This window comes from Miniopterus natalensis, chromosome 4, assembly GCF_054644295.1.
Source record: "Miniopterus natalensis isolate mMinNat1 chromosome 4, mMinNat1.hap1, whole genome shotgun sequence".
Taxonomy (NCBI): domain Eukaryota; kingdom Metazoa; phylum Chordata; class Mammalia; order Chiroptera; family Miniopteridae; genus Miniopterus; species Miniopterus natalensis.
Genome location: NC_142084.1, coordinates 85,728,347 through 85,750,548, shown reverse-complemented (window position 1 = coordinate 85,750,548; position 22,202 = coordinate 85,728,347). Strand labels below are relative to the sequence as shown.

Genomic DNA, 22,202 nt, shown 5'->3' with positions numbered 1-22,202 from the left:
AGAAGGAGATGGAGACTTATCCCTGGCCTTAAAGAACCTACAGCCTCGTGTGGAGAGCAAACACTAACGCACTTAAGCTCAGAGCAGAACGACCCCACAGAAGCAGGTACTTCTGTGCTGTGCTGGGTGGTACCGTGTGCACTAATTTTCAGAAGAATGAGAGAGATTAGGAGCTGGGGTATCAGTGAAGGCAAATTCATTCCGAGAGAATAGTGTAATTCTCAAGAGCTCAGGCCCTGCTGTCTGCCAGGCCTGGGGTTCAAGCCCTGCTCAGTCATTTATCAGCTCTGTGAACTCAGGGAAAGCTGGCTGACCTCTCTGAGCCTCAGTTTCTTCATCTGCCAAATGGCGATATGGACAATACCGTAGGAGGCCCCCTACGAAGCCTGAATGAGTCAGTGTTCCACTCGCAGTAAACCATAGTTACCGTTTTCATTACTACACCACCATCGCCATTACTAGGCTTCAGAGGGCGGGGAGGTATCGTCGCAGGTTGAAGCCGACATTCCTCATACAGGAAGGGCAGAAGGAGTGCAGCTGTGGAGATAGGAGGGAGCTCGACATTTTACTCCTAGGCAAGGGGGGACTCGCTCGACCAGAATAGAGGGCAGTTCTTCATACGTGTGGGGTGAAAGGATTGGATAAAAGAGGGCAGGACCAGACTGGGGGGGGAAATCTTTTTGTGACCCCAGTAGAACCCTGTACCTTGACTCTGGGAAGACAGTGGCCCTGACAGGTGCTGGAGAGCAAGTAATATCCGTGTGTGACTCTTGGGGCCACAGGAAGCTCAAAAATGATTTGCTGTTAATTGGGTTGCAACATAGTAAGTACAGCTGAATCTTCCCTCTGTATTTGTACCCCACTCAGCATTTTTATTATAAAGGCTCCAAAGCGTAAGTAAAACCTAGAACAACTACACTCGGACTGTTTCTCAGAACTCCATTTGTCCTTCCATCTTCTCCGTGTTTCTGTAAACTCTAAACAGATTTAGTATGGTTTATCCTTTATTTTTTCTCTTCTGATCCCCATTCCCATCATTAGCATCCGGCGGTCGTAGCAAGATAGGCGCAACTAGGTTTCAGATGTGAGAGGAAACAGACCCGTGAAAAGTTGTTGTTTTGAAGAAGTGAACATTTTCTGTTTCTTTCATGGAGAAGAAATCCTGGGCCATGAAAAGAAAAATAGTCTGACTCAGGGTGAAATTGAGAACAAGCATGAGCTCTGTAAGGAGACTCCCAGGCTTTTCAATATTTAGGATACTAGTATTTGTCTTCTTAATTCCCCAATGGGATATATTTAAAAAAAAAAAAATCCAAAGATAGGATTAATTATCTTGGAAGAATCTAATCTCTACCCCCATGTTTTAAACTGCAAGCAGAGAGATGTTTTAAACATTATGAAAAGAAGAGGAAATCTCTCCTGACAAATAAATGCCTTGAAAAATTAGATATTAGTACTAGTCAAATGCGCTTGCTTCTCACAAAAATTAAAATTGCGCATTAGAGTGGAAGGATCCTTATACTACGCTCCCTCCTGATGCCACAGAACATAAGACTTTAGGAACGATTTCAGAGACAAAAGATTATATGAAACATCCAGCTCTCCCCCTTATGGGAAATTTCTTTTTTTTTTTTTTCTTTCACATCCCAGGCTCAATCATTTCCTAATGTGAAATTACAGATTTTTCAAATTACCATATAAAACTGCAAAAAAATTACACTTGTGACCACAGAAAAGATAGCACACACTATCAATTTGATTTTAAAAGGCATACATCTTTTATACTACCTGTCATTTTTATAATGCCTTTTACAAATTTAATCAATACATTTTAACATTCTATATACTTTAAGTGCAATATACAATAAATATTCAAGTTTCCTCTTAAACAGGCTTTAGCCTTTAAATTGTTAAAACGGCAGTGCCCTTTCAATCTACTTACATAATGTCATAAAATATACATTTCAAGGTAAATGAAGTCAGCTACTTCAATTTAGTCCCTCAAACTGGTAGTAAATGAGAGGTTAACACTATGGTGCCAAACCCATTATTGAGTAAATTTAGCACCTTGGACAGCTCTGTAAAATCTTTATTGCTTTCCTGACCTGCTCGTCATGTTCTGTCGGTGTGTTCGGTGGCTCTCAGCTCTGATTGAAAGGCAATATATTAGATCCCAACACAAACACGCTTGGGGGCTAGTTCACTGGGAGCGTAATGACATGGAGGTGAGAGCAATTTTCTGGTCACCGAAATCCAAGCACCTTGCAGGTCTGCTGCACTAACTCATAGAGGACCCGGGCATTTCCTTTCTCCTTCCCATTTTCGGAAATAACTAATAGAAGCTGAATCGCATGGGCAAAGCGGCACCAACTGCGGGCTCTCCCACGAACCCCAAAGTTGACTCTGTAGTGAAGGACATTTTGAAATGAGCGAGGTATCGTTTAAGGGCATCGCTCAAATGATGACCCAGGTTCGCTCTCCTCGAGACGGCTGGACGGCTCCTCAGTGCTGGGCTGGGGACCCACCGATCCCAGTGTGCCTGGTTGAAAAGCGTCCCCCATCTTCACGGATCAGAGAAGTCAACTGTAGGAAACAAGATTCAAGCGCTCCATTTGCAAAGGATTAATGGTGATGACAGCTTGAGGTATAGAAATAAGGAGGGGGGAAGAACAACCAAGTGGATTAAGTCATTGAAAATCTTTATCACCAAAAATACATGAGATTAAAATGTATAGCATACACAGGTAGCTGGAATTTTTTCAGCTTTACAAACACTTCAAAGATCCTGGAGTTTCCATGGAATGTCCCCCCTCCCTGGTCCTGTGAGATTAACCCAGGCAAGAAGCACAGCTCGAAGGCCTCAGTGACGGCGCTCGGGATGGACGTTCGCGGCCAGAGACTGCCCCTTGTCTTGCTTTGGACAAGCAGGAGGCTTGTATTTCTTTCTCAAAATGAAAAGGAAGAAAAAATACTTTCTCCGCCAAGGCCCAAACTCTGGCAGAACTATTGATTTGAAGAAATACATGGGCACAGATGCAGAGAAGTAAAACCCTAGTGAGTAAACTCTCTGGACCCTGTTTTGTCTTCCCCTCCCTGAGAGCCGGGGAAGGCCGCGAGGTTTCGGGAGAGCAGCAGACGGCGAATCTGATCTGCAGATAGAGTTCAGTGTGCCCATAGTGCGGTGAATTATTAACCGCTGTGGTCAGACGACACTGCAAACAGAATGTGGTAAATTATCCGGTAGCTCGCGTTAGAAAAATAAAGACATTATTTCAGATGTATTGATTCAAACCCCATTGATTCTATAATGCTTTTCACTCCTGCTATGAAAAATAACTGAACTGTTTTATAAATGGGGTCCAGCAGCTTAAGGCAAGCATAAATGTTTATCAAGAACTGAAAACCCCTCTATCTCGCTTTTGAATTCAGGACATCATATATGTCCTACGTAGTCACTGCAGTGTGACAACTATTTTACCTTGTATCATGGAGAATTTAACATTGAGAAATGCTAATATGTGTCTCAACGCTTGTCATTTCAAGACTTGTTCCAGAGATTTTGAAGAGGCTATGGTGACGGCAAAATGAATGCAATTATGTCCCTATTTTCTGATCAGCGTCTCCAGTGTATGAAAATTGAGCACAGGCACTGCTGCTCCACGCAGAAATCGATTGTCTAAAATAAAGTTAAGACTTCTTTCTGAAACTTTTACCCACAGAAAAAAGATTGGAAACGTATCTTTTTGCAAGTCACCTCTGATAGCCATACACACCTGTACTCTGGTCGGTTCGGTTCTCCGGTCGGCCTCCATTGTGCACGTCTCGAGCTTACCTTTCCTTCCCACACTCCATTATAAACGAATCTGCAGAAAACTAGGGCAGAATGCAGAGGGAACGATTGCTTTTGGTTAGAACAACAACAAAATTACCACCCCACACACTTTTGTAGAGTGCCCGTATTATTGGAAACAAGCAGGCCAGCTAAACAGGGAAGCCCACCTGAATGAAAAGAGGGAGATATTTTTTTCTTCAGAGGGGGTGAGCCACAGAGCCCAGCGCTAGGAGGTGAGTGAATGAGCGAACGTGGAAGATGACAGCCAGCCCCAGCGCCGGAACAGAAAACCACTACAAGGGAGGCGCTGCCAGCCGTGGGAACCGGTGCCGGGGGAGTGGCTGGGAGCAGCTGCATCCTTCTATGAGAGCCTTGGACGCCTCGGTGTGTGGGTTGACTATGTCCCCCCCCCCCATGCCGTGACTGTGCCACACGGGAGATAAAGGAAAGAAGTTTAATGCTACATGCTTCTACCAGCCGAAGATTGATTGGAAATCCCTCGAAAATGACCTGTCTGATAAGGTCATGGTTCCTGGAATAAGCAATTAAGTGCAAAATAAACGCATCTTAGGGATTCATAACATGCACCAAACGACATCGATTGTAGTCATCTAGTAAATGACCTCGCAATTGTACTCGGCAATAAACACACGGGCGCTTCCCCGTGCCCATGGCGCACGGTTGAGTGATGTATTTTATCTTGCAGCGCCAACGATGCTCACCTTTTGACTCGATTAAGTGTGTATGTGAACGGGGACAAATTGGTGATTTAGCGCCATTCCCGGGGTTCCCCAAGCTGCTGCCTTCGAAGCGGAGCTTGGCAAAATGTGGCCAGAATGTGACCGTGATAAGGAGAACCTGCTTTCACTCAGGACTGTCCGCTTCTCTCCCGACAGGAGGTCATACTCAAGAGGGCCGCGGACCTGGTGGAGGCGCTCTACGGGATGCCCCACAACAACCAGGTGAGCGAGCGGGCCTCCCTCGGGCTCCGCGCGGCCGGGATCTCAGGCTCCTTCGTGGGATGAAAAAGTGTGAAAACTGTAAAAGCCCCTGCACGCGTCCAGTTTAAGCCATTCAGACACGTCACGTTGCAAAGCTATTCCATTCTCTCTTCTTTTGTAAAATTTTTATTGCCTTTCCTATGGGATCGTTTTCCTTACGAGAAGAGGCACTCTGTTTAAAACGTACCCTTCCCTGGAAAAGTACTTCTTAAAGGAGGAGGAGAGTTGCTGGTGCTTTATTTTTATTCTTCAGGTTTTCAAGCCAATTGAGGAGGGAGAAGGGGCGGCTTAACGTCTTCTCTTAAAACATATAACAGGATCTGAATATAATTGTCTGCTTCTATTTCATACAGCAAGTCCACGTATAGGATGCAAGTTGCTCAGGAAACTATGAGTCTGACAAATAACTCACTCCTATTTTTGTGTCACCTGAATCAAGGTCCAGGGGACACAGTCGTACTAATACTTGGGGACACAGATAGTTATCTACCACCTGCCCTTCACTCCAGCAGGAGAGCCGAGCTGCAGGACATGTGTGTGTGCGTGTGCGTGTGCGTGTAGCCCCCCAGTTCCTGTGTGTGCCTGGTGGGGAAGGGAAATCCCATGGCGCGGTCACATACTGTGAGGTGGTGCAGAAAGCAGGCTTTGATAATGGGCTTCCGAAGTCAGACAGATGGGGCTCTGCAGGCCAGCTCTGCCAAATACATATATATGTATGTATATATAAATATATATCTTTATTCATTTCAGGGAGAGGGAGAGAGAGAAACATCAATGATGATTTTATATTTAAGGCGTCTCCTTAAGTCAGGTCTTCACCTCTGGGAGCCTCGGTTCCGTTTTATGATATGGGCGTGATGACAGACTAAACCCAGAGGTCTGCAGAGACGGGCGCAGAAGTGAACACAGTTCCACGGCGGGGAGCTGGGAGCACGGCCTGCGGCCAGCAGCTGGACAGGGGCGTTGCTGGGAGTGTGGTGGGGTGGCTAACGGGGTGCACCTTTCACTTTCCAGGAGATTATTCTGAAGAGGGCGGCTGACATCGCGGAGGCCCTGTACAGCGTCCCCCGCAACCACAGCCAGCTCCCGGCGCTCACTAACACTTCGGTCCACGCGGGAATGATGGGCGTGAATTCCTTCAGCGGACAACTGGCCGTGAATGTCTCCGAGGCCTCGCAGGCCACCAATCAGGGTCAGGAGCCCTCTTGTGTCCCTCCCCTTTCCCCTGTCCCCTCCCAACCTTAAGCTACACCACCCTCCCCCTTTATTTGGCACAAAACTTATTTGTATGTACAAGTTTTTTCCCAGAAGGGGAGGTTCCTAGTTAGTGTGCATCCGACACTATTGTAGCACTTTGGTTCTAGCTGTTTTGTCTGGGAATCTGGTGGAGGGGGCTGGTGAGACGCGTGCACCGGGCCACCTCTGCGCTCGACTTCTCCCCAGAAACCGCGAGCGACAGACCGCAGAGGGGCCCGAGGGGCCCAAGCGCATCATCCGCGCCCCGGGAACAGGCACCTGTTAGCTTCAGGGTGCATCTCCCAGACTGGGATTTATTTCTCCTCCAAAATCACAATTTATAGGCCCTGCTAAGTATTTATGATCTCCGAAGACGTGCACCTGGTGCTCGCTTCCCATTTTAATCACAGAGCTGGTGCCACCGACCCTGTGCATGAACCACCCGACCCCTTCCCTCCAGGGCTTGGTGAGGGGGGTAGAAAACAGCCCCTCCCCGCCCCATCGGGGCCACCACCCTCACCCCTGCTGTCGTCCCCACCTCTCAGGTTTCACCCGCAACTCAAGCAGCGTATCACCGCACGGGTACGTGCCGAGCACCACCCCCCAGCAGACCAACTACAACTCGGTCACCACGAGCATGAACGGATACGGCACAGCCGCTATGTCCAATTTGGGCGGCTCCCCGACCTTCCTCAACGGCTCGGCAGCCAACTCGCCCTACGCCAGTGAGTACAGACGTGCGCCCTGCGCTTCTGCACGTTTGCAGGCGGGGAGCTCAGCGCCCCGCACAGTGCGCGCCCTGCCCGGGCTGACGCAGTGATGCTGCTGCTGGCCCCCTTGCCTCCAGCTCACAGCGTTGCCCGCCGTGGCTCAGCTTTCTCCCCACAAAGCCTCCCTAACACGGCATGATGATATCATGGTAAGAACCCAAGGTGGGAGTCCGACGGAGAAGGGTCACTAACTGGTGGCCCTGGGCCACCAGTTGATCTCCTCTCCAAGCCTCAGTTTTCTCATCTGTAAAATGGGGAAGGAACTAGCCTCCACTCCATACAGTTGTTGTGAGACTTTGATTAAAAAAAAAAAAGGCATGCAATGAGCTGGTCCTGGTGCCTGGCCCATGGGAAGCACATTCAGTAAATCCAAGTACTAATCATGATGAAATGATAATAATACGAGGTGCAGGTGATATAGCACAGTAACACCTGTCTAGAACTTAAACTCTCCCTTTAGGAATATGACTCGCTTGTTGGTTTTAGTGCCTTAAAACAATACAACTTTATTACCTTGCAACTCTAGAGGTCGGAGGTCCACAATGGGTTGGCAGGACTGGGCTCCTCCTGGAGGTTCTAGGGGGGAATCCATTTTCCTTTGTTTTTAATGCTTGGAATTTTCCCCCTTTGTGTTTGATATGTACTTAAGAAAAACCAACCAATGGAAAAAAATAATTTTATTTTTTTCAAAAATCTGGCACAATAAACACACAGATGCACACACACACATATACACACAATAAATGTTCTTTGGTGCCTGTCTTAAAAATTTTGGTACCACATTTAGATTGCACCTAAAGAACCTCAATGAGCTGGGTACATGTAAAATGTCATGTGACTTTTCTCTCAGTCTCTCTCTGCGGTTTTCACATAGACAACCAAGTTCATCTTGGACAGTGTGGGTGCCTGTTGTGTGAAGTGTGGCCAAACTTAGATGTTTGTAGAGTGACAGAAGGTGTGCTATTCAATGAAAGGATATTCATGATTTTTTGAAAAGAGTCTTGGCTGGAAATACTGACTATTCTGCTGTCTAGTAATGGAAAGTGGAGAGTGCTAGGCCTTTGAAAGAGGAAAGCTCAGTCTTGGCCTTTGGATGAACCTTTTCCTGAAAGCAATGCTTGGGGCCTTTTGCTTTCTGGGTGAGTTTTTGGGTTCAGTGTGTGTTAAATTTTTATATTTCTACTTTGTTTGGAATCAGCAGCTTGTTGAACATTTAAAGTCCCCCCCCCCCCCCCCAATAATCTGCCTACTTGATGTCTGTCTGCTTTAGAGTCGATGTTAGGGGCCAGTTCCACATAGGTTTTGATTCATGGGAAGTTGTTTCCCATAGATCTATCAGTTCAGTGTTCTCCCATCTACTCAATCAGAAAATGTTTCCATCATGACATGAAAATTAAAAGGTGGCATTCTTAATTAAATCAATAAACTAATTGCTATATGGTAGCAATTCAATTTAAGGGCTTGGATTGCTCTGCCTTCTCAATCCTGGGCAGACACCAGGTGACTTCAGCCTGAGATTGTGTCTGTCAGACTGTGAAACTCTGAACACTTAATTTCCATTAATTGATTTCCTCAGTGCTCACAAATATAGTGTTAAATTCTCAAATAAGCTTTCAGATGGGATGGTTTTATCTGCATAAATGCAAATAAAGCAATAAGCACAAATAAACACAAAGCCCAGCAGATTTGAATTTTCACCTCCATAACAATTATTCATAAACCACTCATGTTGAAAAATCCCTCACAGAATAAAGAAAGTAAAAGAAGACATTCCACTGGTGAGCACACTTTCTGGGGTGCTGGCTGGTAACTAATAATGTTGTAACAAATGGGACTGCTTGACTGTGTTTCACCCCTTCCTCTGTTCACCGCCCCCTCCAAATTCCCCACCTCTAAATATACATCATGATCACATTTGCCAACGAGATTAATTGCCTTCCTCAGTGAACCAGCAGGATTTCAAGTCTAGGAATATTTAAAAACCAAACCTCCAGTGCGGGAGTTTTGCTATTTAAATGGATGTTATTATTGAGCGTATTTTCACATTTAAAAATCCTAAGAGATGTGTAAAAATGCTGGCCTCATTAAAAGAAAAAGTAGAGTTTAGGAAATGTTGGTGGAAACTCTGAGTTTGGCGGCTCTTTATAAAGCATGTGGTGTGTTTCGGTTGTGTACCACTGAGGACTGATTGTGAGGGGTCAGGTTGCTTCCCCAATGGCCGTTGCTGCCTGTGACGGGTTTGATTCCCACTTCCTTAACTTCCTGAAGTCGGTAGGCCAAGGGTAAGGCCACCTCAACAGCCATTGGGACTTTGGTGGGCTCGTAGGAGGGGGCGCTTTCCCCCTGGCTCTCCTTTTCCTTGGCAGGGTAGTGTGGTAGAAAGAGCACTGATTGGGGTGTGGCTCCTGGCTTCAGCATTGCAGCTATGCCCCTTGGGCAAGTCACTGGACTGTTTTCGGAGTCTCAGCTTGCTCCGTTAGCTCAGGTGTGAAAAGCATGTAATAGGCCCCAACTTAAGCTTGCTTGGCCAATGACATAAGATGGAAAAGATGTGAAGATTCTTGTGAATGATAAAGCAATATATAATATTCATAGCGTAGTGTGAGAAATAAAACTGTAGAAGGAAGTACCTAGAATTTGAATTAAGTGCCTGGGAATCCCTGGACAGCATTCAGACTTTTCCCCAGGAGATGAAGGTGCTAGCAGGTGAGTGGCTGAGAATAGCAGTCTTGAGTGTAGACGGCTTAGCGTGCGCAAAAATCTCTGTCTCCCAAAGTAATCAAGAGATAATTAGCAACTAACAAAAGATGAAAGGCCAGGCTCAGAGGACTGTGGTTGGTAGAGAAGGTGGGTCTCCAATCCTCTTTCATATACTTAAGCAGCTAGGTGTTCTTTCTCTCTGAATTGCCAAAGACAGTTCTCCCCTCATCGATAATCCACACGCTCACTATTACTGACTGGGGGTATTTACATAAGGCTCCTACTTAGTGCTTATTAATTCACAGACATTTATGTACCACTCCATGGGGGATAGAGGGAATTTGGAACGTTGACTGCAGTTCTGTATTAGCTACAAATGCTGCACATGGCAGTCTGTGTATCCACCTTGCCGCCTACCCACTGATCTCTGTGTCATGGGGCATCAAGCTACAGTCATATCCTTAAGGAACCCATAACCTCATGGGGAAAAAGGGGGCTCATGCATACACATCACCAGCTGCCAGGGCCTGAAGTTGGAATCCTGGTGTTGCCTCCAGTCGCCCTTCTTCCTCACACCTCTCATTCCGGCAGTGACCATGCCCTCTCAGGCTGGCCTTCATCCCCAGCCCCTTTGCTAGAACCTCACGTTAGGTCCTGGAATGCTTTCCCTGACACCTCCTCTGCAAAACCTCTGGTTTCCTGGTATCCATTCCCTGCCTCTACGAAGTTGGCCATGCTCACTTTTGTTGCTATTTTGTGCTACTTCAATCCTTATAAGAGCACTTTGTTCCCTGACCTGGGGCACCCCAGGGCCTAGCATGCTCCTGGCACATAGTAGACCCACAGTAAACACAGAAGATCACCACCACCGAAAGGTAGTGCATACCCAGTGCTAAATGATGAAAGTGGACAAGCTCCCAAGAGTTCAGGGAAGGCTCATGCTGGAGGGACAGCCTGAGCAGGGAGGCAGGGTAAGGGTCAGCTCTGAGCCACCTTGTGTCGGGATGTTAGGAAAGCTGCTAATTTCTGCTTTCCCATTGCCCCTCCCAGTCGTGCCATCCAGCCCTACCATGGCCTCTTCTACAAGCCTCCCCTCTAACTGCAGCAGCTCCTCCGGCATCTTCTCCTTCTCACCAGCCAACATGGTCTCAGCCGTGAAACAGAAGAGTGCTTTTGCACCAGTCGTCAGACCCCAGACCTCCCCGCCTCCCACCTGCACCAGCACCAACGGGAACAGCCTGCAAGGTAAGCCCCAGGCCCCACCCGGGCCAAACAGATGCCCTGACTCCACCTCCCAGGGCCAGGGCCTGGGCCTGGGCCTGAAGCAGATGCCTCTCTGCTGCCGAGGGCACCAGTGTGGGCCTGCCTGCTTCTCTCTGCCCTCCTTTCTTCTGTTCTTTTGTGTTCACTCTCCATGGCCCTGGCCCGGCCCTACCCACCTCTCCTCTGCTGGTCTTGCCTGAGCAGTCCTCTTTCCAACTCCAGCAATTCTGCTCAGGCCCGGGATTTGCTTCAGAATACTGTTTCTGCTTACTAATGCCATCGTTTCTCTTTTCTCCTCTCTCATTCCCTGTGGTCGCCATAATCAGACCAGTCTTTTGTGGACTCTAGCAAGTTCTCCACTGCAGGGTCTCTCCCGGGACTGACCTTCTCCTGAAGTAGGTCACTCAACATTCCCTTCCTGTTGGCTGTGTCAGAATGAACGTGTGTGGGGTTGAGAATGGGGAGGGGGCGAGCCATGGCCTGATCAGAGCCCTGACATTAGAGCATCATAGACCAAAGGCCCAAGACTTACTGGCAACCAGAAACCCCACTAGAGTATTTGGGTTCATATTGTTCAATCTCTTCCCCATCATGGTATATAGAAAATAATGGAGTTACCAAGAGTTGAAGTGACATTTTTGTTCATTGAGAGAAAAAACCCCACTTTTAAAATGGGTCCACCACTTACATTTTTCTCATGTGCTGGCATTGTGCTATGGTGTTGACCTGCATGACTTCATTTGTTCTGCCCCAGCAGGGTTATGTGATAGGTACTCACAGTCAGAGTGCATGACTTCCAACAGCTGGCCTGGCAGAAGCTGTTTTCAAACTCGGGCTCAAAAATGCATCTCCTCTTTTCATCTCCCAAGCCCTTTACTACCCAGAGGAGGTAACACAGATGTGTCCAGGATTCCTAAGGCAGCTGTCAAGAAATAACATCAGTTAAATAATCTACCGTTTATTGAGCATGGAAGAGGCACTTTATCTTAATTAATTGCCACAATGTCCTGATGAAATACGAGCACTATTATGAGCTCCATTGTACAGGTGGTAAAACTGAAGCGTAAGGAGAATACCTGCTCACAGCCCTGGCCAGTACACGCTGGGGGTGTGCTCCTAACCCCTGGCTTACACAGTCCCCCACGGTGCCTGCCTTCAGTGGCCAGCAGGCTCACCTTCACTGATAGGGGTCAGCCAGGGAGGTTGGGAGGGGTCAGGAGGGCAGCAGACTCACTTGGGACTTCTCAGCCCTGTTTCTTATGTGTCACTGTATGTATGTTTATTTATACTCATACACATGTGTACTCAGTGCCAGACACTTTATATTGATGGAACCTTACATCGATTCTCCTGAAAACCCTGTGAGGTCAGTACAGTCCTCACTGTATAGATGGGGAAATTAAGGCCCACTTGGCTCAAGGTCACACAGCTAGGACTGATGGGGCCAAAACTGAACCCACACCTCGTGATCCAGAAGGGCTCGGCCAAATGTTTCTCAGAACCTGCTGGCAGGTCTGCCCAGCACGGCCCAAGCCCGTGGCTGATGGAGCATGCCTGTGCCCCTCCCTCAAGCACACACTGGCAGAGCTGTCTTCTTGGAGGGAAAAGGAAGGTACTCTGACTGTGAAACTACATCTCAGGCGATATTATTCATGCTAGGGGGTGCCACCCATTCATGCAAGTCTGGCTCTTTGTAGCTAAAAATAATGCTCTGTCTCCCTCAGTACACCTCTGTCTGGCAAACTAGGGATAAACTGCTGAAGTGAACATAACTCATAATGGATTTAAGTAAGGATGAAACATATGGAAAGCAGAAACCTGCTGAATGTGGGCTGCCAGGCACGGCCTCTGTTGAACATAGAGTTGGCGTCAGGAGCAAGGTGTAATGGGGCTTGTGATCACAGCTGAGAGGCGGTGCTCGGGAGGCAGTGGCTCTGGGAAGGTCGGCAGCTGTGTCCAGGCCAACAGTGACTTAGGTGAGCAGCAGCCCTTGGGCCAGGCTGAGTGTCCTCCCAGGCCATGCAGACCAGGGAGGGAGAAGGGTCCTGGACTTGGGAACATCTGGTTGTGGAGGAGTGTGTGTGTAAGTAATGATGAGGTGGCTTCAAGATGGGGACACATACACCATTTGTGCATTTGTCCCCTCCCAGGGTGTTTCTAACCCAAGTCTGCACAGATTCCAAAAGCACAGATAACCCCCACTTCTGATGACCAGCCGCGTCTCTAAGATGCAGAGCGTGAGGGTTTGAGGGGTGACTCGGGAACACACTGGCTGGATTTGCTGTTGTAAGGACACTGCCCTTTCCTCCTGACTGAGCACATGCCCAGGAGATTCTTTCTACTGGTTTTTGTTTTTCCAAAACTGTCACGGGCCAGATGTCCCTACTTTTTGGGGGGTGGCGGTAGAGGTATGAGTGGAGAAATTAAATTCTGATGCCCCCCCCTCCTTTCTGAAGCCACCCTCCTCCCTGCTCCCTGCCTGCTCCACTTGCAACCATGACACCCACCTGGCGGGGGCCCTGCGCGCCCTCGGCACACAATCCCAGCGGATGGGCTGCTCCGGTAACTCCAGGGAGCTCCTGCTTGGGGTCTTGGGTCTCCCTGGGAAAGGTGACGGTCTGACTGTGGGCTCCTAGAACTGGATTTAGAAAGTGGAAGATGAAGTAACGCTTTAGTTCTAACTTCTATTACAAACAGGACACAGACGGGTTCTAGACCTGCAGGTATGAATCTCTAGTGCGCTGCATCCCTCCTTTTTCAACGTCACAGTAGCCCCTACTCCTTCCTTGGACCCACCTAGTTGAGGATTGTGATCATTAAGACAGGACAAGTGACAAAGGAAGAGCTGGTGAAGCAAATTGACTATGTAAAATCAGCTTAGAGGTGACACAGTTAGGCGGCTTCAGGATTTTAAAGGCCTATTACCTCCAACTACCACGCTGCTAATTTCACCTCATTCTGGTGTTTTTGTTGAGCCAACTCCTTAAAGACTTTCTCCCCAGTATCCCTCTCTCAGCCTCCACTAGTGACTGCAGCCTCACATGATGGAGATGACCATGGTCCCAGCCACTAACATGCGGGGGGGGCTTTATCCCAGCCTGGCTTCTGCATCATCTCAACCTCTCCACCACCCTCTGAGGTAGGCTGTTTACTGTCCCCACTTTACAGATGCAGAAACTAAGACTTAGAGCCAAGACAGCTTATCGAGTGTTACGCAGCTAGTAAGTAGGGGGAGCCTGGGGCTAACGCCCAGGCAGACCGACTCCATGCAAAGCCTTATGTTCTCTGGCCACACTATGCCAAGCCACTGGGCCAGGCCCATGTAGACTACACAGTCATCACCTTAAAAACTTTCCCTGTATGAAGAGAAATGTACCAAACACCACAGTAAAAAGGGCAGGTCTGCCTGAGGGAGGCTGGGCTCCCCGCTGTGGAGGCTCAGAGGGAAGGCTAGGGAGAGTGCAGACCAGCCTCAGGGAGCGGCTGCCTTTGAACTGGACCTGAGGTGAAGGGGGCAGGTCGGATTCGGGCACAGGGACGTGGAGGAAGGGGCATTGAAGCACATGACTCTCTGGCTCAGGTGCGAATCTTGTGCAGTTGTCTTTTTCCTGATGCATGTGTTCAGTTTGTGCAAGATCTCCCCTCATTCTGCTCCTGGTGAGCTCCTTATTCTTACTCAGACGGTGGTTCAGGGAAGGCCACACTCTGCCTTGTCATTCCACAGTCCCCCAGCCCTGCAGAACTTTCTATTTTGTCTTGTTCTTACCCAGATGTGGAAACTGTACTGAAAAAAGCACTGCCTTTCAAGCCCATAGTCTTCTGAGCTCTTGTCACAAGACGTGGTCACTCAGCTGCCGGGAAGGATGGCAGTCACCTCGGTCTTGTGATGACTTGGTCCGTGTGGCCTCTGAGCGAGTTGTGTCCTCATGGAAATCTTCATGGGCCCCACTTGGGCAAGTTGACGTGCCAGCGGCATTTCTGGAACATTCCAGGCTTCAGACACCCATCCCTCTCACCCACATAAGTAATCCTGAGGATTGCAGCACAGATACAAGAAAAACAGCTCCCAGTAGCTCTGGGAGGGACCCTGCAGCGAGGTCTGTTTATGAAAAGGCCTCTTTAGAGGTGTCTGAGCTCAGAGGCCACAAACGATGATCTTGTCCCAAAATTCACTCTAAGGGTTCTGCATCTGGACTTTAGGGAGTCGCAGGTGGGACACAGGGAGCTGTAGCCCCTGGTGTAACATGCAGAGTTCTAGGTGTAGGTACACAGGGGCCTTCTGGAGAGAGGCCCATGGCTTTCCTTAGACTTCCAGAGACATCTGAGGGCCAGAGACGGAGAGGCAGGGAGTGTGGCAGACCAAAGCCACCCACTAGATACCCTCAGATACGTTTGTTTGTTTGATTTTAATTATTTGCAAACCTATGTAAACTGAGCTATTTATTTTTTTAAACCCACACCTTTACTTCTCCTGAAATAGCTCAGACCTGGCGGCTGGGGGCAGGCCTTCCTGCACAGCAGCATTTGGCGGGAGCTGAGTCACTGGCCCCTCTAAGGAAAGTGTGCCCCCGGGGGAGCCACCTCACGCCCCACTCAGGGCATTCGTCCCAGCCTGGCCTCTCAGGGCGCTGGGCTGTCCAACCCCTGCATGCCAGATTAAGAAGAGCTGTTAGCTGTGGACTAGCACCTCAGTTAGCCTTGTGTTGTGATGCTCAGCGTGGCCCTAGTGGAGGTTTAGTCTAATTATTCCAACACCACATCATGCCAGGTACCAAAACACTGCTTAGATTTTTTTTTTAAATTCTGGACATCCAAATGGGATGTTTACAGGCCTCCACTGATCAATCTTGGCTGAATCCACTGACCTAATTAGCAGGAAGCTTGTCAGTTTTCTACTTTGCTTTACATCCTATTGACGCTGCCTGATTACCTGGCTTCGCTGTGGGGGGACTGCCCTTTAATGCCAGGCACACAGTGGATTTTGGTGGGAGGCAGGAGGAGACGCTTCTTTCGCCATAGGCTAAGAAAGGCCTGCCTTTACCAAGGCTGTCTGCACCCACCGCCGGCCGGCCGGGGTGGAGGGGTCCTTAGGGAGGTGGAGGGGTGCTGACCTGGCACAACGCAGGGGCCTCCTCCCCCTCCCTACCCTCCCTGGCCTTTGGAGCTACGAGCATCTTGAATTCTCAGGTTAAGGCCTGGATTGAAATACCGAGCTCCCTGTTTCAGTCAAATCTAGGGCTCATTTGAATCTTAGGGGAGCTATGTTTCCAACTGATCCCAAATCTTTGGGGGTTTAAGCTGGTCTGCATTTGGCAAGAGACACTTCCTGTTTCTAAGAAAAATGGCTTTTGAGGGCTTAAGAAAAAGACTCCAGGAGCTTTTGGACTGCAAAAGGGCTCTTGCAAAACAACATTTGGATGATTTACGTGTAAATGAATCAGAAACATGTGGATTAAATTTCCTTGTGAATACAGATGGGTTTAAAAATTAACGGAAAAAGTGTTTGGCAAAATACTTATTTTTTTTTAATTGAGTCTAAAATGTCAGGGTGGGGGAGGGGAAGCACGCGGTGGGGGGGGGCCCGAGGGCCCAGAGCCCCGCCCAGCTTCCCTGTGTCTACTGCAAGATTGGGGTTCATTGGGGTTCAGTTGTTGTGTGTGTTTTTTTAATGGCACATTCCTCCAGACATGAGATTTGGGAAATGAAGAGGGTCACTTCCTAGATGCAGTCATCACTGACAAGAACAATTAATTTAAATTTAGAATTGCCAATAAAAAGAAAGCAATGACTTTCTCTGCCTGACAGCACGCTAAGCCGTCACTGGGAGCCAAAGATGGCTGCTGCTTGCTTCTCATGTAAGCATCTCTCTCTCCCTGTATTTCAAAGTTGCCACATTGTATTAACTGTGTTTCAGACATCCCTTTCCTCCTCGTATCCATCACGTGAAGCGTGCTGGATGGCGTGATACCTATTGGATATCAGAGGAAACAGCCCAGAGAAGTTAAACAACTAACCCAAGGTCACACAGCTAGGTTAGCGGCAGAAGGGATGGGTTAGAAAGAACAGCAGCTAATCTCTGTTAGGTCTTTCTTAGGAGCGGAACCCAGGCCAGGCACTTCCCTACGTAATTTTACCTAAATCTTCCGCACCCTAGCAGTATCTCAGCATTTGCAAATACCAATTAACTGCCTGTTCTAGCTGGGGAGGCACGGCGACCTCAGGGGGACACACTAAGCAGGGAAGCCAGAGGTTGGACCCCGGCCTGTCGGATTCCATGCTCTTCTCAACATTCCGTGCGGCATCCTAACCCTGGACACTTGGAGAGATTTCTGATCGCCCCCCCCCCCCCCCCCCCCCCCCCCGGATCTCGCCCCAGCTTTCCTAGGCTGCAGATCTCTAGGGGCAGGTTGAGACCATTCTAGAAGCCTGAGGGCAGCAGGGGGACCGGAGGCACTCTGGGCTTTCATGCACCCCTGCTTCTCCCCCTCCCCCAGGCTGCCTCCCAGCGTCACAGGCCCGGGACAAGGCCCGCCGCAGCTGCCTCGGCCGGGCACGAGGACGGAGCGGGCGCTCAGGCTGCATGCAGGGGCTCAGCCGTGGAGCTGGCAGAGGGCACAGGGCGACCTGCGGCCTTCTCAAGTGCTGGCCGCCGGGACGGACTAGGCATTCATTCTATACTTTGGAAGTAAAGGGGAGAGGAGAGAAAAGAGTGACGACTTGAGAATTCTCCTGGTTTTGCAAGGTTTGGGCCTGTGACTTCCCCAGCGGCATTCAACCTGTGCCGCTTTCCAGGGATGTTTTAAAACGGAAATCAGACTCGGAGGGATGTTTAGACTCTTCTGCTCTGTTAAATACACATACAGGGGCTGGCACGTTACCATTCTTAATGAAATACATGTATATTTTATACAAAGACTCATCCCAGGGAAGGTGGGGGCACATCTGTGGCCAGCAGTCAACCCCCTTAGGGGTGTGTATTTTTATTCCATGGCATTTTTTTGTTTTTTTGTTTCTCAGTGAGAAGTTTGGAGGCAAAACCAATGACTCTCGTCTTCTCTTTCCACAGCGATATCTGGCATGATTGTTCCCCCCATGTGAAAGAATTGCCTTGAAGAATTTTGTTAATGAAGAGGTTGGATTCTGCTACAGAGAGTAATCTGATACAAGTCCCCGAGTGGAACTTTTAACTCAGGCCTTTTCCAGAGGAATCACAATAACTGCAGATTTTTAAACAAACAATATCACCGACCTTGCGAGTACTGAAATTGGAAGGGATCTGTGAGTGCAGGGTGTTGGTTAGAGTTGTACCTCCCAGATGTTTGGGGGATATATTTATTCTGTGTTGATAAGAGCAAATCCTCTTTTCCTTTCCACTTTTTTTTTTTTTTAAAGCTCAACTCTGCGGTCATTTGTCTTTTATAAACCGTAAAGCTGTATACAAGGGACACTATAAATAAGACCCCGTGTTTTAATTTATGACGTTTTTAAAGCTGTGTAACGGGAGAATGAAGTGATATTTACAGAAAAGTTAAAAAGAAAAAAAAAGAAAAAAAGCCAAAAAAGAAGGAAAAAAAAAAAAAAAAAGCTTGTATGGGACAGAATAGGAATGCCAGTTAGATTTTTTAGAAAACTAAGAGTCGGCTTTTGCGCCTTAAAGCATATCAAATGGTAGTTAGCTCAGACCGTGCATTTTCAGTATCTAACTTACCACGCCACCCCTTAGCAGTGCAAGCTTATTTCTCTCTTTTGTATCTTTGTCTTAAGTGACTGTGTAAATAAATGCAGCCTGGAGAGTTAAAAAGTGATGTTAAGTGATCACATGTTTCCCTTCAACTCAAGAATCCAGTGCCTCTAGACAGATTGTTAAAACTGCATATTTAAACCTGATACCATTCTCGCTTTTAATTATGTCAACTTCTCCGGAAGCCCATGGCCTCTTGAGAACTTGGTGGCACACAGACCGTGTGAGAATCTCCTTCGAATCTTTATGGAACAGGGTCCAGGCACAGAATTCCACACTCTGCCCTCCAGCTGTCAGGCCAAAATCCCTCCTCCACGCCCGCCATTCACAAGGTAGACGTTTACTCGTCCTGGACGCAGACGTCCCACCCGTCCCCGCAAAGCCCGCGAGGGCCCGGTGGCAGGTATTCCCCAGCTCCCTCGGAGACAGAGAGAGGGGCTCCCTCCGTGGACCCTTACATTTGTAACAGTAGATTAAAAGAATAGGCGAAGTGCTTTGGAGTTAAGAGTAAAGGAAACTGGGAGAAAGGAGAAGCAGGTTGAGACCTCCAAGACGTGGTTTTCTGCTCTACGGCAATTTTTGCTCTCTTTATCTGGGAAGTGTTCTTAAAAATAAGAATTGATAGCAAAGATGCAGCGAAGCTATGAGGATGCATTTGCCTGATATATTTTTTTTTCTTTGCTGTTGTGTTTTTGTATGTAGTTATAAATACTGTAGATTTTTTTGTGATTTTTTTTTTTGCCAAAGTTGTTGTTCTATTTATACATTTTAATGTCTTAAGACAGTTTTTCAATATCACAAAAAGGTTTTACCGCGTATTTTGCAAAGGAAAAAACAGCTCACTACCTTTAGCTTGCACATACTTGCAAAGTTAATTAACAAAAGGCTTTCTGTTTCAAAGGGGATTTTGTAAAATATCCATATAAATAATGTATTTATCTTTGGAATTTGTACATTGCTTTCCCTTCTTCCTTTCCCTCCCACCTCCAACTTATTTTATTGTGTATGTTTGCTATGTGAAAAAGTGCGTATTTGTTTGGTCACCTACAGTTGTATTAGCTGTTCCAATGTGATTTTTAAACATTTCATTTATAGTTATTTTTAGTATTGTTTTAAACCATGCTTCAATTTTTTTAAATTTCCACCCAAAAGCCATTGTCTATTTTTGTATTATTTGTAAGTTAAGAAGTTTTTTCCAATATATGGCAAAAAAAAAAAAATAGTAGCATATTATTCTTGTAGCATTTAGTTCTGTAGAGTAAAAAAAAAAAAAAAAGATGTATCCTTTGCTTTGGAAGCTTACAAAAAAACAAACCCTAATGCTGTTTTACTCTATTAATATGCATGGAATCTCTCCCTCTGGAGTGACGCATTTTGTGCATTAAATTCGGGGGAGAAACTTCATAGAAATCAATGAACATTCTTTCTTAAGTCTGCTTGTATATTTCCTCTGTCTTTCACATAAATATAAACCAGCAGATTGGATGCCTTAACAATGCAAATCATACTCATTTCACTTGTACATTGTAAGTGTGCACCAGAACTGTCAGTCATCACTAACATTATAAGAAAAAAGAAAAAGAAAAAAAAGAAAAAAAAAACAAAGAAATCGAAAAGCACAAAAGAACTGTTTTGTTACCTTAAGACAATGTAACTTTTTCTAGTAGAGCAAGAAATTTACAACAATGCTGCAACTGTGCATGCCCCCATATGGATTTTGCAATGGTTTTCACTAGACTGTCAGAGTGCGATTTTTATGGGTTGGGGCGGGTGGGGGAGGGGTGTCTCGGGAGGGAAGGGAGGAAGGGAGGAAAGCTGATTTTTCACAGTGAGAAATAATAATGACGATTAATAATAATAATAATAAAAACTGGAAAATGTAAGCAAGGTGGACGCATTGCTTCTCGGTACTCAGAAAGGTTGTCTGAATTCGTGCGGTAAGCGCTGGCCTGAAGATAGGTAGAATTTAAAGCCATATTTTGTCTTGGTGAGCCCCTTAACTGTTTGTGAAGGAACGGTGGGCCCGTCGAGGTGTCCGGCTCAGACCCTGACAACAAACGCCACCCCTCTGTCAGCCATGAGTAGCGGTTAGAACTTTTCTTGAAAGTCCAAAGAGCCTTTAAGATAGGTTTTCATTTGTGTTTTGTGGCCTCTATTTATATGGATTAGATGAAAAGATGCTCTGGCCCTCCGACCCCCTTTCTCCTACGCAAAACTTTTACACGTAAAAGATGTTCCCCTAAATACAGAATATGGCTTTAAGAAGAAGATGAAACAGAGGATTAAATTAAGATTTTGGTTGTGGGGGGGGGGATACAGCTTCTGGATGACTGGATTGCATAACATGCCCCGGCCTCACATTGTACTAGAACGCAGCTTAAAGAAGTCATCTCTAAATCTACTAACCTTTCACCTTCTAGTCAAACTTTTTAAATAGACACACACTGTACAGTTCAATTGTTAGAGAAACCTAACTACTGTAGAGATTGTTATAATTTTTTTTTTTTTTTTTGCAAAAAATTCAAGCTGTAAAAACTTTTCAACTTTCACAATATTTAATTAAAGTTACTTCCTGTCTGTGATGGCAGCTCCTAGTTGTGTATTCATTTCAATATTTCAGACGAGCCAGAGTCCAACGTCACGTGAAAAGGGCCTGTGTTTGCAATCACGCAGACCAGCGTTAACACCCAGAGAAGAGACATTAGGGTGGCCCTGGGACACCCACTTTCTTTGTAAATCCGTGGGGATTTGCTCATCTGGGATGCAAATCGCATACACGCAGCGTAATGCTGCCCTCTGCTGGCCGCAGCTGGCCGCGCACGTGCCCACAGGGCCCGCAGAGGAGCCCAGAGCCCGGCCATCTCACCCGCCCAGCAGCGTGAACCCCCGCTGTGCCCGAGCTGTGAATCTAAGACCTAGCCCTGCTAGAACACCGTCCTCCCTGCTACAAGTCTGAACCTCGCTCTTCACACACAGCTGCTAATTAATCCCTGAGAGCCTTTCGGACGATTAATTACGTGCCCTGGCTCGTAGATGAGGGGGCACGTGTGAACTCAGAACCTGCAGGAGCCACAGTTTTAAATCCCGTGTGGAGGAGACACTCTCCCTGTCGGATAAAACCAAATTTACATGGAGTCGAACATGTCACAAACACCCGGTAGGTACATAATCCTGTAAAACCGTTGCACTTTAAGTTTCGGCGTGATCATAAGTCTCCCCCATTGCACACAATCCGTGCTTTTCCTACTTTGCAATTGTTGGACATGATAAGGTTAATGACGCTTGTAAAATGTCTCGAGAACTCAGCAAATAGGCCGTAGACCAACAGAAACGGGATGGTCAGAGCTAATAGGGTGTCACACAGCCACCACCGTGATCATTTGTGCTGGGCATTGCTGATACACACTCGCTCTGGAATGGAGCCCAATTTGAGATAATGTCACAGTGTAACGAATTAACTTAATAAGCAGAGAAGCTAACACCCTTTTCTTAAAAAGGGAATCTACGTTGATTAGTTTGGTCATTCCATATACATATTTGGAATTCTCTATTAGACACATATCCCTGTATCAGATGCAGAAGATTAAAAAAATGAACAAGAGGCGTCTGCCCTCAAGACACTCATCATCTCAAACAAGACAAATCTATACTTGAATAAA

At 47.1% G+C, this 22,202-nt stretch overlaps 1 protein-coding gene across 4 annotated transcripts in view; it reads left to right on the top strand.

Moving 5' to 3' along the window:
* Positions 1–21,125, top strand: part of EBF1 (EBF transcription factor 1) — a 372,993-nt gene extending 351,868 nt beyond the window's left edge. For all 4 annotated transcript variants that reach the window (XM_087816956.1, XM_087816955.1, XM_087816954.1 and 1 more), the window contains exons 12-16: positions 4,729–4,794; positions 5,848–6,025; positions 6,615–6,794; positions 10,590–10,784; positions 17,869–21,125. In XM_087816956.1, the coding sequence (XP_087673082.1) occupies positions 4,729–4,794; positions 5,848–6,025; positions 6,615–6,794; positions 10,590–10,784; positions 17,869–17,900 (651 nt within the window). In that variant the 3' untranslated portion in view covers positions 17,901–21,125. The remainder of the gene's footprint in view (positions 1–4,728; positions 4,795–5,847; positions 6,026–6,614; positions 6,795–10,589; positions 10,785–17,868) is intronic.
* Positions 21,126–22,202: the final 1,077 nt, after the last annotated feature.